Source organism: Mobula hypostoma, chromosome 25 (assembly GCF_963921235.1).
Source record: "Mobula hypostoma chromosome 25, sMobHyp1.1, whole genome shotgun sequence".
Taxonomy (NCBI): Eukaryota; Metazoa; Chordata; class Chondrichthyes; order Myliobatiformes; family Myliobatidae; genus Mobula; species Mobula hypostoma.
The window spans coordinates 3,669,900-3,687,892 of record NC_086121.1 but is presented as its reverse complement, the minus strand read 5'-3'; the positions used below and the strand labels follow the sequence as shown (position 1 = coordinate 3,687,892).

Genomic DNA, 17,993 nt, shown 5'->3' with positions numbered 1-17,993 from the left:
AATATCCATTCCCATTCTGAAATGTCGGTCCATATCGTCCTCTTCTGCCGCGATGAGGTCAAACTCAGATTGGAGGAGCAACACCTCACATTCCATCTGAGTGGCCTCCAACCGGATGGTGTAAACATAATTTCACTAACTTCCAGTAATTTCTCCTCCTAATTCCAGTTATTTCAGTAATTACTGAAATCCAGTAATTTCATAGCATAAACGTCAATTGCACGAATTTCTCCCTTTCCCCTTCTCTCTTTTTTCATCCCCCATTCTGGTTCATCGCTTGCCTATTTTCTTCTCCTCATCTGCCTATCACCTCCCTAACTCTTCTTAATCTAAGATCCAAGGTCATTGATCATTGAGGAAGAGGGGGTTATTCACTTTCTGTTCCACTTTCAATAAACTCATAGCTGGTTGAATCTCATCTTTACTCCATTTTCCTGCTTGTTCTCCATTCTCTGAGCCACCCCATGTCCACATCACATTTCTGCACAGCCATTTAAAATTAGTGCCCTGTTGACGAACATAAAACCAAGTAGAAATTCCAATGGAATATCTTGACAAGGACTTTAAAAATTAGTTTTATTTGTCACATATACAGTAAGCCTATCAAACGTTGAAAGGCCTCGACAGAGTGGATGTGGAGAAGATCCTTCCTTTGGTGGGGGGAGCCTAGGACCAGAGGGCACAGCCTCATAATAAAGGGGCATCCTTTTAGAAGAGGGACAAGGAGGAATTTCTTTAGCCAGAGGGCGGTGAATCTGTGGAATCCATTGCCACTTCCGGCTGTGAAGGCCAAGTCATTGGGTATATTTAAAATTCAAAGATTCAAAGTACATCAATGAATGTATAAATTACACAAACTTGAGATTTGCTTGCTTACAGGTAGCCACAAAGCAAGAAACCTGAAAGAAACCAATTAAAGAAAAACAAGAATAAAAATAAAATAAAAGACCAACACCTAACATGCAAGAGGTAAAAAAAAACATAGATCATGCAAACAGTAGCATTTCGAACCAAAAGTGAGTCCGCAGATCCAAATTCCGGAGCAGCCCAGAGTCGATAAGCCTCGTTCATCAGTTCATCATATTGGCAGACATGGAGCACAGCAGCTGGGGTAGTCCTCATAGCCTCAGAGCCATGGAGAGAGGAGTGACCATCATGGAGAACAAGTGAAATTGGCTCTCGACCCCAATCCCGAAACCCTGACTTTTCAGTCTATGTGGGCCAGCATTTTAATTGACCAAACAACAGAACAGCTAAAGGCTCCGCGTCCCGGAGAGAGGAGTGAACATTGTGCAGATCGAGCGAAATCGGCTCTCGACTCCGATCCGGGCCAGCGTTTAAATTGTCTAAACCGCAAATCGTACCTCACAGTAGGAGCTAGGCACTGCTGCAGCAAAATGCTCTGGGCCTGGACCACGTCACCCAGCGACTTGCTCTGGGCCCAGATTTCAACACCCAGCCCGAAGCTCTTCAAATCAGCTGGGCACCCAGCGTGATCCACCCTCGCATCTGGGCCAGTTGTACAGGCACGGAATCTCGTCTGCCTGGGCCAGAAGGTGATTATTCTTGATTAGTCAGGGCATGAAGGGATATGGGTAGAAGGCAGAAGACTGGGGCTGAGAGGAAAATTGATGAAATGATGAAATGGTGGAGCAGAGTCGATGGACCAAATGGTCTAATTCTGCTCCTATTTCTTATAGTCTATGGCCTTATGTACATCAAAACATCGACGCATCTAGTGAATTGTGTCATTTTGCATCAAGGATGTCCTGGGGGCAGCCTGCAAGAGTCACCACCCTTCAGAGCCACCATAAACCCCAGCTTGCCGCAACCCAGGATGCCCTCCACTTGGTCCAAACATGCCCTCTCACCGAGATCCAAGATGGCCTTGCCACAGTCCATCAATGCAGCCACGAGCTGGAGGGGGGTCTTGCAAAGAACTATTTGGAAGTGTGAAGAGGAAAGCATCTGCCATACGAAACAAGAACAACACAGCATGCCCATAATTCACTAACCCTAACCCGGACGTCTTTGGAATGTGGGAGGAAACCGGAGATGCTGGTGGAAGCCCACATGGTAAAGGGAAGAACGGACAACCTCCTTGGAGACAGTGGCGGAACATGAACCATCATCACTGGTGCTGTAACAGTGTTACGCTAATCACTATGCTTCCATTCCAGTAGTGCAAACGTGCTACAAGCTGCCAGAGCAAGTGGTGGATGCAGGGCTGATCTCAACGTTTAAGAGAAGTTCAGATAGGAACATGGATGGGAGGGTAAGGAGGGCTTTGGTCTGGGTGTGGGTCATTGGGACTGGGCAGACCATGCTAGCACGGGCTAGATAGACTGAAGGGTCTGTTTCTCTGCTATAGTGCTCAATGATTGTGATTAAGCTTGCACTATTATCAAGTCATCTTAAAATGTTTGATTGAACTTGTTCAAGGATTTGCAAATGATGATTAACATCAGAAAACATTGAAATGTTATTTTTTAATAGTAAACATTTGAAATATCCACCAGACATTTCTTTTTGGATCTCGTGCTCAGTCCAGTATTGGAGTTTCATTTGGTTCCTGCATGTACAAATACCAGAATTAAATCAAGGAGTAAACTGCCCAGTTGTTGTCAATAGCATCTTGCCAAGCACAGGTAGAACTCTGAAGAATCTTTCTCTTGTCTTTTGTTCCAGATTGAGCTTCAACAAGACTCGAATGTTGTCCCTGGCTGCAAAAGGCTTCATGTCCCGGTCACCCAGCAAGATGAGTGAGTCGATTTGTGAGCCGGAGACCGAGAACAACGACTACGCACCTCTGGTGAGAAATAATATTGTTTTGGGCTCATTCCACTGTTGAAAGATGCCTAATACATTACCAGCACCAGCTTACCCACCATCAAGGAGATACAGTGCCTATTAAAAGTATTCACTTCCTGGAAACATTCATGTTTTATTGTTTTACAACATTGAATCACAGTGGATTTAATTTGGCTTTTTTTAAACACCCCCTTTAATATGTCACACCAAGTCATCACTAGTGCAACCAATTGGCTTTAGAAGTCACATAATTAGTTAAATGGAGATCACTGTGTGCAGTCAAGGTGTTTCAATTGATGGTAGTAAAAACACAACTGCATCTGGAAAGTCCAACTGCTGGTGAGTCAGTATCCTGGCAAAAACTACATCATGAAGACAAAAGAACTCTCCTGGCAACTCTGCAAAAAACTATTGAAAAGCACACGTCAGGAGATGGATACAAGAAAAGATCCAAGTCACTGAATACCTCTTGGAGTACAGTTAAGTCAATCATCAAGAAATGGAAAGAATATGGCACAGCTGTAAATCTGCCCAGAGCAGGCTGTCATCAAAAACTGAGACCATGCAAGAAGTGAGGGAGGCCACAAGAGACTTATGACAACTCTGGAGGAGTTACAAGCTTCAGTAGCTGAGATGGGAGAGATTGTGCAGACAACTGTGGCCCAGGTGCTTTACCAGTCGGATTTTATGAGAGAGTGCCAAAGAGAAAGGCACTGTTGAAAAAAACTCACATGAAATCTTGGCTAGAGTTTGCCAGAATGCATGTGAGAGATTCTGAAGTCAGCTGGAAGAAGTTTCTATGGTCAGATGAAACCAAAATTGAGCTTTTTGATCATCAGACTAAAATGCTATGTTTGGCATAAGCCAAACACTGCTCATCATCAAAAACACACCATTCCTACTGTGAAGCACGGTGGTGGCTGCATCATGCTGTGGGGATGCTTCACTGTAGCAGGCCCTGGAAGGGTTGTGAAGGTAGAGGGTAGAATGCAGCAAAATACAGGGAAATCCTGGAGGAAAACCTGATGCCGTCTGCAAGAGAACTGCGACTTGGGAGAATTGTTTTCCAGCAAGACAATAAACCCAAGCAGAAAGCCAAAGCTACACAGGAATAACTTAAAAACAACAAAATTAATGTCCTAGAGCAGCCAAGTCAGAGTCCAGACCACAATCTAATTGAGAATTTGTGGCTGAACTTGAAAAGGGCTGTTCACTCACAATCCCCATGCAATCTGATGGAGTTTGAGCAGTTTTGTAAAGAAGAATAGGGAAAAATTGCAATGTCCAGATGTACAAAGCTGATAAAGACCTACCCAGACAGGCTCAAGGCTGTAATTGCTGCCAAAGGTGCCTCTACTAAATACTGACTTGAAGGGGATGAATACTTATGCAATCAATTATTTTGTGTTTTCTGTGTGTAATTGATTTACAAAGCTTTGTAGAGATCTATTTTCACTTTGACATGAAAGAGTCTCTTTCTGCTGATTCTTGTCCCAAAAAAAGCCAAGTTAAATCCACTGTGATTCAATGTTGTAAAACAATAAACATGAAAACTTCCGGGGGTTGGGGTCAATACTTTTTATAAGCACTGTATGTATAGAAAAGGGCCAGTAACATCATGAGGGATCCCACCCACTCTGCTCATGGACTGTTTGTCCCACTCCCATCAGGGAGGAGGCTACGAGGCATCCACCCCAGGACCACCAGACTCAAAAACAGTTACTTTCTCCAAGCAGTGAGGCTGATCAACACCTCCACCCGCCAACCCACCCCTCCACACCCCCAATCACCACTACTTTATCATTTCCTATCAGAGTCACCTCATGTACAGACAAGTGATGTGACCAGCGTCACTTTATGGGGATGCAAACAATTAATGTATATAAAATATCTTGTGTATTTGCGGAGAGCCAAGGGCATGACAAGGCACAGAAGAAGTCATGGTCATCCACTGTAACCAAGGAAGATGTGTAGCACTGGAACTGTACTTCAAAGGTCGAGAGTGTGGAACTACCCCAGTGTAATAGTTTGTTATTGGCAACAGTCAGTTCCAAATGAGTATTGCACAAAAGTCTTTGTTTTTTTTATTTATATTTCTATTTATTGTCTTCTTTATGTTATTGTGTTTTTTTTTGTTCTGTATTGGATCCAGAGTAACAATTACTTTGTTCTCCATTACACTTGCATACTGGAAATGACACTTACATTAAACAATCGCTTCAGAGAGAAAGGTGTTAGATAATTACTGCCTGTTACGTTGACGGCGTCTAGGGCAGCAGAGAAAGGCGTGTCCACACCTTAAATTGACACATTCTACAAGCACTGATTCTGTTGGCATAGTCTCTCACGTGAACTGACAGACCATGGGAGGGCTGTCTGCCTCATCAATGATTAAAACACCGAAGCAATAGGCACAACAACGGTGCAGAGAGAGGGAAATATCATAATTAAATATTCGTTTAGCAAATCCATTGTTCAAATTAATTTCAAGTGTTTATTTATTTTATTGTTATTTAGCGATACAGTGCGGATAGACCCTTCCGGCGCTTCAAGCCGCTCTGCCCAGCAACCCCCAACAACCTTGATTTACCCCTAACCTAACAGGATAATTTGAAGTGATCAATTAGCCTGCCCAATACATCCTTGGACTGTAGGAGGAAGCTGGGGCACCCAAAGGAAAGCCACACATTCCATGGGGAGGACATAGAGACGCTCTTTACAGAGGATGCCAGGATTGATCTCAAAGCTCTGACGCGCCAACCTGTAATAGCGTCGTGCTAACCACTACGCCACCATGGTTCTAGGATATAGAAGCAAGGACATAATGCTGATGATTGACGAGAGTTTGCTTCAACGGTTCAATTTAATATCAGACAATGTATACAATATACAACCAGAAATTCTTACTCTTCACAGACATCCATGAGAACCCCAAATAATGAATGACAGAAAAATGTTAGAACCCCAAAACCCCTCTCCCCCCTCCTATGCACATGCAGCAGCAAAGCATCAGCCCACATTTGGAGTATTGTGAGTAGTGTTGGGCCGCTTACCTAAGAAAGATTGTGCTGGCTTTGGAGAGGGTCAGAGGAGGTTCACGGGAATGATCTTGGGAATGAAAGGGTTAACAAACAAGGGATGTTTGAAGATCCTGGGCCTGTACTCACTGAAGTTTAGGAGAATGAGAGGGAGCTCATTGAAACCTATTGAATTTTAAAAGGCATAGATAGAGTGGATGTGGAGAGGACGTTGCCTATAGTGGGGGAGTCTAGGACCAGAGGGCACAGCCTCAGAATACAAGGACATCCCTTTAGAACAGAGATGAGGAGGAATTTCTTTAGCCAGAAAGTGGTGGCTTTGTGGAATTCATTGCCACAGATGACTGTGGAGGCCAAGTCACTGTGTCTATTTGAAGTGGAGGTTGACAGGCTTTTGATAATTCAGGGCATCAATGGTTACGGGGAGAAGGCAGGAGAATGGAGTTGAGAGAGATAATAATTCTGCCATGATGGAATGGTGGAACAACTCAATGGGCCCAATGGCCTAATTCTGCTCCCATGTCTCATGATCTTATTGTCTGAATATGTTACGAGTTGGACCAAAACAAAGACCTTTGCGCAATGCCCATTTGGAATTGACCCTTCCCAATAAGCAGACAATGGTGACTATTTAATATGCACCTTTTGTAATTCATAGCTTGATGTTCTATACCTTTGAATGTGCTTATTTACAATGCTTCTTCGATCTCCCAAAGTCAAATCCATACAATGGAGCCTTAATGATGTTTCCAAGTAACCTGATTTCAGAATTAGTCAGAAATGATTGTAAACACAAAATGCTGGAGGAACTCAGCAGGTCAGGCAGTATGTGTAGAGGGGAACAGTCGAAGTTTTGGGTTGAGACCCTTCATCAGGACTGGAAAGGAAGGAGGCAGAAGCCAGAATAAGAAAGTGTGATTGGGGAAGAAGTACTAGCTGGCATGTGAGAGGGGGAATGTGGTTTGGGGGGGCAGGGGAATGATGTGAAAAGCAAAAAGGTGATAGGTGGAAGAGGTAAAGGGCTGACAAGAAGGAATCTCATTGGAGAGTGGACCATGGGAGAAAGGGAAGGAGTAGCGTCAACCCGTTTTCCTCTCCTATCAGATTCCTCTTCTTCAGTCCTTTACCTTTTCCACCTATCCCATCCCAGCTTCTCTCTTCCCTCCTCCACCTTTCCTCTCACCTGGTCTCACCCATCACCTGCCGGCTTGTACTCCTTCCCCTCCCCCGCCTTCTTCCCTTTCCCTTCCAGTCCTGATGAAGGGCCTCAGCCAAAAACGTCAACTGTTTATCCCTCTCCATAGATGCTGTCTGACCTGCTGAGTTCCTCCAGCATTTTGTATTTGATATTCTGATTTTCCATCACCTGCAGATATTTTTGTGAATAAACACAATTTTCAGTTTATTTTTCTCTCCCGTCACTGAGGGTGCCAAAAGTTACGGGGAGAAGACAGGGGAGTAGGCTTGAGAGAATTAATAACTCAGCCATATTGGAATGGTAGAGCAGATCCTATGGGCCAAATTACCTAATTCTGCTCCTGTATCTTATGGTCTTATGGTGAAACACAGATGTGCGTCTGTATCACGCTGTGCCTATTACACTTGTGAAAGGGTTAATGTTGTTCCATTGTGCAGGTGAACTTGCAGTTGGCATCCGGAGCCTTCCTGCTTAGCCCAGCGTTCTGCGAAGCCATCAACATCTCCATGGATCAGCTAAAGTGGACCTCCCCCTTCATGTGCCACCGCTCCAGCGTCAGTCCCACTTCACACGCACACGCCCGCAGGTTCGCCAGCAAGAGGGCAGCCCAGAGGAACGGGTCTGCAGAGAGCGCTCCTCAGAAGGAATCAGGGAACGCGGGGACTCTGAGTTACTTGGACATAGATGGGGTCAGGGGAGAGTCCAACCGGTTGAGGTCACGCCACTTCTCAAGCAGCCTGGTGGAGATCCAGTCGGGGGATGCCAGTGGAAGCTGCGAGCTGCTCTGTCCGCCAGTTCCTGTTCGCCGATCTTCCTCCCCGGGGATCTCCCAGGCCCCAAGTGCCACGCAGACCGACGGCGCTCCCGAGCCGGGTGGCGGCAGCGGTCCGCTCCTGACCGCCCCCGGTGAGCGGCAGCAGCCTCCGCAGGCTGAGGGAGCCGTCTGGTCCACGGCGGTGGCCCTGGCCTGGCTGGAGCACCGGTCGGCCGCGTACTTCATTGAGTGGGAGCTGGTGGCCGCCAAGGCCTGCATGTGGCTGGAGGCCCAGGAGATACCGGAGGAGCGGGACCTCGCCTCTGTCAAAGCGTCAGCCAGGCAACTCTTTGTCCTGTTACGTCACTGGGATGAAAACCTACAGCTGAATATGTTGTGCTACAACCCAAACAGTGTTTAACAGCTTTGCCTCAGAGTCCCTAGGCAGCCGAGTCAGTATTTATCCTCAGTGTAACTCCAATTCAAGTTTAATTGTTATTCAACTATACATGAATACCCATGAATACAGCCAAACAAAACATTACTCTGGGACCAAGGTGCAAAACACAGTACCAACAGTCAGACACGGCACAAGGCACATATAAGACAGCAGTAAAAGACAGCCACACAATAATGTCAATGAACGCTGTCAGAAAGAACAAGCCTGCAACAGACTGCAGACAAACACAATCCAGCTTGTCTTCGACTGAGCGAACACTAGAGAGCAGCACCGACGCCAGCATTGATACCATGCCACACCGGCTACAGAGTCACCTCTCCTGGGCATCTGCCACAGGCATCACTGCGGCATGAGGCCTAGTCTGTGCTACAGCCGAGGTCACACATCCACCCCCGCCCCGCCGTCACCCGCCAATAAACCCATCAACTGGACTTGCGATATTCCACATTACCAATGTCCAATCACCAGAAAAATGACTGAGATGAACAGTTGTTGTCAGACTGCACACCGCCTTTGTGCGCAGACTCCGAAGCCTGTCTGATCCAGTTTCTTCAGTTCCTGCACCAGCCAGCAGCTTGCTGATGGGGAAGGACTGCCATACTCGAAGTTCTTAAGGTCCAGCATCAGGCCCATGGAGGCAGCTGTGTCCAAGTGCATTGCTACTTTAACTTTACAGACAAGTTTTCCATAACTTTAGATTTACACCACACTCAGCGGACTCCTTCACCTATGACGCTGCTGTTATGTGGGTGGTGATAGAGATGGGACAGTATTTGGGTATAGTGCTGTGTTTACTGACTGTATCTCCCAGAAGAAATTATTGCTCCACATTTCAAACCCAGCTCTTGAGTAATTGTTCAGCAGATTCTCGGCAGAACCTTTTGCCTTATGAATCTTTTGCTTGCCACAGACATTACCTGGTTGGAGGGCTGTTGCATCTAAACTCAACGGCCACTTTATTAGCTACCTCCTGTACCTAATCAGAATCAGAATTAGGTTTAATATCATTGCCAGATGATGAGAAATTTGCTGTTCCATGTCAGCAGTACATGGTAATACTTAATTTTTTAAACTAAAAATTACAATAAGAAATATATATAAAAAATTAAATTAAGTAAGCAGTGTTAAAAGAGGGCAAAAAAACAGTGAGGTATTTACCTCTACCTAATAGTAAGTGGAGGTAGTGTTCATGAAGGTTCCCACCTCCATGTCACTGAGTGTATGTTCATGGTCTTCTGCTGCTGTAACCCATCCACTTCAAGGTTTGATGTGTTGTAACCTGTGGCTATTAGAGTTACTGTCACCTTCCTGTCAGCTTGAACCAGTCTGGCCATTCTCCTCCAACCTCTCTGATTGACACAGTGTTTTTTTCCCCCACAAAACTGCTGCTCACTGGATGTTTTTCATTCTCTATAAACTCTAGAGACTGCTGTGCGTGAAAATCCCAGGAGATCAGCAGTTTCCAATATACTCAAACCACCCCATCTGGCACCAACAATCATTCCACAGTCAAAGTCACTTAGATCACATTTCTTCCCATTCTGATGTTTGGTCTGAACAACAACTGCAAGTCCGTCTCTTCTTATTTTCATTGCTCATGATGTGTGCTGGCAGTCCAAGGGTTAAAGTTAATGGGTAAAGTCCAGTAAATTCTCTGCTTTAATATGACTGCTTCTGACTTCTGGATCATTGCCTGCATCAGTACCATTCAATATTAGCTTTAAACTCAATAGCCACTTTATTAGGTACACCTGTACACCTGCTCATTAATGCAAGTATCTAACAGCCAATCATGTAGCAGCAACTCAATGTATAAAAGCATGTAGACGTGGTCAAAAGACTCAGTTGTTGCTCAGACAAAATATCAGAATGGGGAAGAAATCTGATCTAAGTGACTTTGACTATTGAATGATTGTTGGTGCCAGATGGGGTGGTTTGAGTATCTCAGAAACTGCTGATCTCCTGGGATTTTCACGCAGAACAGTCTCTAGAGTTTACAGAGAGTGGTGCGAAAAACAAAAAAAACAACCGGTGAGTGGCAGTTCTGTGAGTGAGAACACCCTGTTAATGAGAGAGGTCAGAGGAGAATGGCCAGCCTGGTTCAAGCTGACAGGAAGGTGACAGTAACTCAAATAACCACACGTTACAACAGCGGTGTGCAGAAGAGCATCTCTGAATGCAGAACACGTCAAACCTTGAAACGGATGGGCTACAGCAGCAGAAGTCCATGAACATGCAAACATGCTGGAGGTACCTAATAAAGTGGCCACTGAGTGTAATTGTCATACTTACATCAAAACAGACAGTGAAATGCCTCGTTTGTGTCAACAGACGACACAGTCTGTGAACGTGTTGGGGGCAGCCTGCAAGTGTCACCATGCTTCCTGCGTGGTGTGCTCATAATGTACTGACCAGCCTTAACATGGATGCCTTTGGAATGTGGGAGGAAAGCAGAGCACCCGGAGGAAACGGATGCATTCATGGGAAGAACATGCAAACTCCGAACAAGCTGCTGCAGGACCTGAACCCCACTTCGCTAGCACTGAAATAGTGTTTTTCTGACTGCTACACAACTATATATATAAATTGCCCTATATGGACATTGGCGGGAGTTTAACCCTGACTGCTGGCGCTGTTATAGCATTGTGTTAACCGCTATGCTAAATGGCACCACAATGTCCTGATCAAATCGCCTCATGGCTTAGCCCAGAGTAAATCTGTACATACTGCAGATCAGCAAGTAGGTATGCGGATTATCAGATCTGTGTTGTCAGGTAAATGAAGTAAACTTTCAGCATCATGTTCGTTTTTGATTTTTGAAGGCAGTCCTGAATGCCAGGGCAACTCTGCTTACCGAATGGCCTGCATGCGAATACTGTCGTTTTCGGAATATTGTGAAACGGGTAGTGAACCATTTCAGCACTCTGTGTTCGCGACTGGGAGACATCAGTCTGGCGTTTTCCTCTGTCATTTCCTGCTTCTGTGATTTGGCTTGCCAATGCTTGATTGCAAAGTGAAGTACACAATGGTAATGTGTGCTGAAGACACGTCAGTTTTATTCCAGCCATCTCACCAGTCCTGGACACACTCTGCAGAAGTCACTCATTGTGAAACATACAATTGGAGCAGAATTAGGCCATTCAGCCCATTGAGTCTGCTCCAGCATTCCATCATGGCTGATGTATTATCCCTCTCAATCCCATTCTGCTGCCTTCTCCCTGTAGCCTTTGATGCCCTTACTAATCAAGAGCCTACGAACCTCCACTCTAAATATACCCAATGATTTGACCTCCACGACTATCTGTGGCAATGAATTCCACAGATTCATCACCCTTCAGCTAAGGAAAATTTACCTCATCTCTGTTTTAAAGAGACATCCTTGTGTTCTGAGGTTCTGCCCTCTGATCCTAGAGTCCCCCATCATAGGAATCACTTTCTCCACGTCCACACTATCAAGACCTTTCAATATTCAAGAGGTTTCAATGAGATTTCCCTCATTCTCCTAAATGAGTCATATTTGTCTGACACTGTTCTTGTACCAAATGAATTTAGTGTACTGCCCAACAGCTCAGAGAAATGCATTGTGCCCATGGTATGGATGAAGATCTAAAGAGCTTAAGAAATTCTTGATTAGATGTAAGCATCTCTGCCACCATCTTGTTCTTCTCTTCTTCTTGAGCCCATCACCCCTACTAGGCAGTTCACCAGAGTCCTCTCTCCTGGCCAGTCCTTCAAACTGTCCCCAGGTGTAAACCATCTTTGAAGATCCTTCCTCTCCCAGGGGTGAGGTTTTTGGAGCTTCTGTTGGTGATTCTGTAGCTCTGGGTTTTGTAAGATGGGGTTTCTAGTCCTGTGCGCAATCCTACTCCTTTTGCAACCGGGCTTGGGCCTGTCCCTGGGAGCGTTTTAGATGTGTTGAATTTCTCAACCCTCATTCAAGTGATTCCAAATCTCGAGGAACCTCGAAGACAGAAAGTGACTAGATCAATTGCTTTTGAGTAGCAGAAGTTATGTAGAAGTTTTACCATTATTCTATTGACTGCACTAACTGGAGGCTTGAGAACAATAGACACAAGGTTAAGGTGATCGACGAGGGACAACAGCAGGAGGTGAGGATCTATGCAACAAGTTACTGTAATCTGACTCGCACTGCTTGAAATATTGGATGGAAGAAATTGGGATAAATGAAAGGAAAAATTACAGGGCTGTGGGAAAAGTTCAGGAGGGAGGGAGAGAGCAGAGAGCTTTATAAAATTGGGCCACATGTCCAGGAAAAGATGTGCTGGCATTGGAGAGGTTCCAGAGGAGGTTCACAAAAATGATCCCAGATATGAAAAGGTTAATGTATGAGCAGTGTTTGATGCCTCTGGCCCTGTACTTGCTGGAGTTTAGCTGAATGAAGGGGGATTTCACTGGAACCTATCGAATATTGAAAGGATGTGTTTGAGTGGATGTGGAGAGGATGTTTCCAATAGTGGGAGAATCTAGGATCGGGAGGCAAGGACGTCCCTTCAGAATAGAGATGAGGAGGAATTTCTTTAGCTGGAGGATGGTGAATCTGTGGAATTCATTGCTACAGAGGGCTGTCGAGGCCAAGTCATTGAGTACATTTAAAGAGGAGGTTGATAGGTTCTTGATTGAATAGGGTGTCAAAGATTATGGGGAGAAGGCAGGAGAATGGGGTTGTGAGGGGTAATAAATCAGCATGATGGAATGGTATAGCAGACTTGATGGGCTGAATGGCCTAATTCTATCTCTATGTTTTATGATCTAAAAGAGCCAACCCAGATATAATAAGATAAATGGTGTGTTCTGTGCTGTGAGAGTTTGTCATTTCTGGTTCACCTTGATCTTCATGAAGTGCCTAAGTAGTGTCATTGTGTAAATGTAAAACTGAAGATGAAAGTGGGATGAATGTTTACAGGTGACACGTATATCAGAGTGCTCCACACCGATGTTCTGAAGGAGCTGCATTGGTAATGGGATGGAAAATAATCAGTTTGTTCTTCTCTGTTTCTTATTCTGTTGGGTGTTTGAAAGTAATGCTGACAAGAATGTTTGCTTAATGTTTCAACAAATCCATGGCAGTAATTAACGTTGGCCTTCCTTGGAAAAGAGTACGATGCATTAAACAGTAACTGGTTCACTACCTCAGAGTTAGTCTTTTTTATTGCAAAGAAAATAGTCATGGAACACTACAGTACAGAAACAGGCCCTTTGGCCCATCTAGTCTATGCTGACTATTATTCTGTCTACTCCCATCAACCTCCTCCTGGTCATAGCCCTCCATCCCTCTCCCATATATGTACCTGTCCAAATTTCTATTAAATGTTGAAATCGAACTTCTGCTGGCAACTCATTCCATACTCTCACCAAATTCTGAGTGGAGAATTTCCCTCTCATGTTCTCCTTAAAAAATACACCATTAACCCTTAACCCATGATGTCTAATTCTAATCTCACCCAACCTCAGTGGAAAAAGCCTACTGGCATTTACCCTGTCTACACCCCTCAAAATATAATTGTTGGATCTGTTGATGCTTAACTCACAATTTGGCAGTTGATGTGGAAAGAGATCAGGATTCCATGGAGGTAAGTATCAGTGACCCCTCCTTGGCAGGGAAGTTGGCGAGAACAGAGTTCCAGGCCTAATTCGGGGTCTCAGTCATCAGGGATTCCAGCATTTGAGGCCTGGTGTTCAAGGTCCTGGTCATCGGAGAGTCCGGCGTTCAAGATCTAGACTTTGGGTTGCTTGTCATTAAAGCGTCTAGCGTTCAAGGCCTAGTGTTTGGGGTCCTGGTCATCGGAGAGTCCGGCGTTCAAGATCTAGAGTTTGGGTTGCTTGTCATTAAAGTGTCTAGCGTTCAAGGCCTAGTGTTTGGGGTCCTGGTCATCAGAGAGTCCGGCGTTCAAGGCCTAGTGTTCAGGGTTCTGGTCATTGGAGAGTCAGGATTTCGAGGCCTAGTGTTTGGGGTCCTGGTTATCAGAGAGTCTGGCGTTCACGGCCTAGTTTTTGTGGTTCTGGTCCATTATGTTTTGGAACTCTAAAACCAGGAAATAACTCAGGTACGTTAAGTTTTACTTCAAGCAAGCTGAGCACTTATCACCTAGTAGCGTCATGACGTATGCAATTCATGTATGTTTCTATATAACCTGGAATGAATTATTTAAACAACAAAGGATACTTAATAAAACAATATGGTCTCAATATTACTCGAATATTACTGAAATATTAAATGCAAAATATGATCACCAAGGAGTCCAGACACTGGGGCCTCGTGTTTGGAGTTCTGGTCATCGGAGAGTGAGCGGTTCAAGGCCTAGTGTTTCAGGTCCTCATCTAGGGTCTAGGACACGTCTTATGAAGGTAGATTGAGTGAGCTACAACTTCTCTCTTTGGAGTGACGGAGGATGGGAGGTGACTTGATAGAGGTGTACAAGATGATAAGAGGCATTGATGGAATGGACGCCAGAGACATTCTCCCAGGACGCAAGTGCCTAATACGGGAGATGGTAAGTTGAGGTGATTTGAGTTAAGTAATGGGAAATCTGCACAGAGAGTGTTTTTTTAGCGTGTCACACCAGTCAGCCATTCTTGTCTGGCACGTGGTGTCAGGATTGATCTCCTTTCGGATTAACCAGGTCACGATATGAACGTTCCTGACTCGACCCTTTTTTTTAATGAGGCCGAGTGGCTAGCTCGATTCTCAACCTGGCACGGATGGAAAGCGTGCTCGGGGGGTGGGGGGGCCCCGACCTGGATTCGAACTCGGGAGCCTTCACTCCGGAGTCCGGCACTGATCTCACTGCGCCACAAGCCGGCCACAGAGAGCGGTGGGGACGTGGAACACTCTGCTTGGGGTGGTAGTAGAGGAAGATACTCTACATTAGGGACAGTACATTAGATAGGCACATGGATGTTAGAAAAATGGAGGGCTCTGTGGGGGGGGGGGAAGGGTTAGATAGATCTTGGAGTAGGTTGAAAGGCCAGCACAGCTTTGGGGGCTGAAGGGCACGTACTGCACTGAATTCTATGTTCTACGTTCTATGTCCTGTGTTCTTTGTCCTGTGTCCTGTGTCCCAATGTTCCATGTCGTATGTCTCGCGTCCATGTCCCGTGTCCTATGTCCTGTGTTCAATTTACAGTGACAGCAGTGCCCCTGCGTGAAAGCAGTCAATGGATTTTTTATTTCCAGCCAGGAGCTTCGGATCTAGGCGGGAACCTCATTAATGCCCAATGCAGGCTTTAATTAAAACTCTATGGTTTACGTCTGCAGAGTTGTGTTAATAAAGAAAGGAGTCAACAACAGGGAGGGTTGACAATGTCTCTCTCTACCTTTATCTGAATCTCTCTCAGTGGCTCGATGGTTATGTTGTATGGGAGAGGAGAGCCAGCATACTCCCAGCCAGCACTTACTGACAGCTTGATATGTCTAGCAGGACACACATCACCTTCAGCCTACCCGCCATTGAGTTTTCTTGTGACGCTTCAGATCCAGAGTAACAAATATTTCATTCTCCTTTACACTTGTGTACAGGAAATGATATTAAACAATGTTGAATGTTCCAATTTGCTTCAGCAGTGACACCCATTCACACAAGGTGATGATCCTCGCGGAAGGGAATATATTGTACCTCTCTGTCAACGTCCTGTCTGTGACAGTGAGTGGACGGATCCTCAGGAGAGAGTACACCAGGCTGCTTTTGGGGAGGAAGTTTCAGGATTTCGATCACATGGGAGTAGATGGTTGCCTCTCTGACTAGAGACCTGTGACTAGAGACTGCAGCAGGGTTCGGTGCTGGGTCCATTGTTGTTTGCCGTCTATACCGATGACCTGGATGAAAATGTGGTTAACTATATCAGATAGTTCGTGGATGACACCAAGACTAGGGATGTAGTGGACAGAGAGATAGACTATCATGGCTCGCAGGGCGGTCTGGACCAGCTGGAAGAATGGGCTGAGAAATGGCAGATGGAATTTAATGCAGGTAAGTGTGAAGTGGACCCACCAGGGTAGATCTTACACAGTGAGCAACAGAGCACTGTGGACTGTGGTAGAACAGAGGGATCTTAGCAGGCCAGGCAGCATCTAGGAAAAGAGTACAGTCGACGTTTCGGGCTGAAACCCTTCCGCAGGACTGGAGAAAAAAAGCCGAGGAGTAGATTTAAAAGGTGGAGGGAGGGGAGAGAGAACCACCAGGTGACAGGTGAAACCTGGAGGGGGAGGGGGAGGGATGAAGTAAAGAGCTGGGAAGTTGATTGGTGAAAGAGGCAGAAGGCCATGGAAGAAAGAAAAGGGGTAAGGAACAACAGAGGGAGGCGATGGGTGGGCAAGGAGATAAGGTGAGAGAGGGAAAAGGGGATGGAAAACTGTGATGGAGGGGGTTGGGGGGCATGGGAGTGGGACCAGGAAGTTTAATTTTAATTCATTTTAATTCCACTTCCCATTCCCATTCCAATATGTCCATCCATGACGTCCTCCACTGTAATGACAAGATCACTTTCCATGGACGCTGCCTGGCCTGCTGAGTTCCTCCAGCGGTTTGTGTGTGTTGCCCGGATTTTCTCTGGCTACTGAGTACTGGAGTCGGAATGTTCTGTTGAAGGTGTATAGGACATTGCTGAGGCCTAACTAGCAGTATCGAGTGCAGTTCTGGTCAGCTAGCTACAGGTTTAATAAGATTGAAAGTGTACAAAGTGTACAGAGAAAGTTTACAAAGATGTTGCTGGTTCTGCTGAGTTACATAGAAACATAGAAACATAGAAAATAGGTGCAGGAGTAGGCCATTCGGCCCTTCGAGCCTGCACCGCCATTTATTATGATCATGGCTGATCCCAACTCAGAACCCCGCCCCAGCCTTCCCTCCATACCCCCTGACCCCCATAGCCACAAGGGCCATATCTAACTCCCTCTTAAATATAGCCAATGAACTGGCCTCAACTGTTTCCTGTGGCAGAGAATTCCACAGATTCACCACTCTCTGTGTGAAGAAGTTTTTCCTAATCTCGGTCCTAAAAGGCTTCCCCTTTATCCTCAAACTGTGGCCCCTCGTTCTGGACTTCCCCAACATCGGGAACAATCTTCCTGCATCTAGCCTGTCCAATCCCTTTAGGATCTTATACGTTTCAATCAGATCCCCCCTCAATCTTCTAAATTCCAACGAGTACAAGCCCAGTTCATCCAGTCTTTCTTCATATGAAAGTCCTGCCATCCCAGGAATCAATCTGGTGAACCTTCTTTGTACTCCCTCTATGGCAAGGATGTCTTTCCTCAGATTAGGGGACCAAAACTGCACACAATACTCCAGGTGTGGTCTCACCAAGGCCTTGTACAACTGCAGTAGTACCTCCCTGCTCCTGTACTCGAATCCTCTCGCTATAAATGCCAGCATACCATTCGCCTTTTTCACCGCCTGCTGTACCTTCATGCCCACTTTCAATGACTGGTGTGTAATGACACCCAGGTCTTGTTGCACCTCCCCATTTCCTAATCAGCCACCATTCAGATAATAATCTGTTTTCCTATTTTTGCCACCAAAGTGGATAACTTCACATTTATCCACATTAAATTGCATCTGCCATGAATTTTCCCACTCACCCAACCTATCCAAGTCACCCTGCATCCTCTTAGCATCCTCCTCACAACTAACACTGCCACCCAGCTTCGTGTCATCCGCAAACTTGGAGATGCTGCATTTAATTCCCTCATCCAAGTCATTAATATATATTGTA

General features: G+C 45.5%; 1 protein-coding gene across 1 annotated transcript in view; it reads left to right on the top strand.

Moving 5' to 3' along the window:
- The window catches only part of vwa5b1 (von Willebrand factor A domain containing 5B1), a 163,656-nt gene extending 155,434 nt beyond the window's left edge, over positions 1 to 8,222 (top strand). Inside the window, exons 21-22 of the mRNA XM_063033000.1 lie at positions 2,689 to 2,812; positions 7,485 to 8,222. Of these exons, the coding sequence (XP_062889070.1) occupies positions 2,689 to 2,812; positions 7,485 to 8,222 (862 nt within the window). The remainder of the gene's footprint in view (positions 1 to 2,688; positions 2,813 to 7,484) is intronic.
- The last annotated feature ends 9,771 nt before the right edge of the window (positions 8,223 to 17,993 follow it).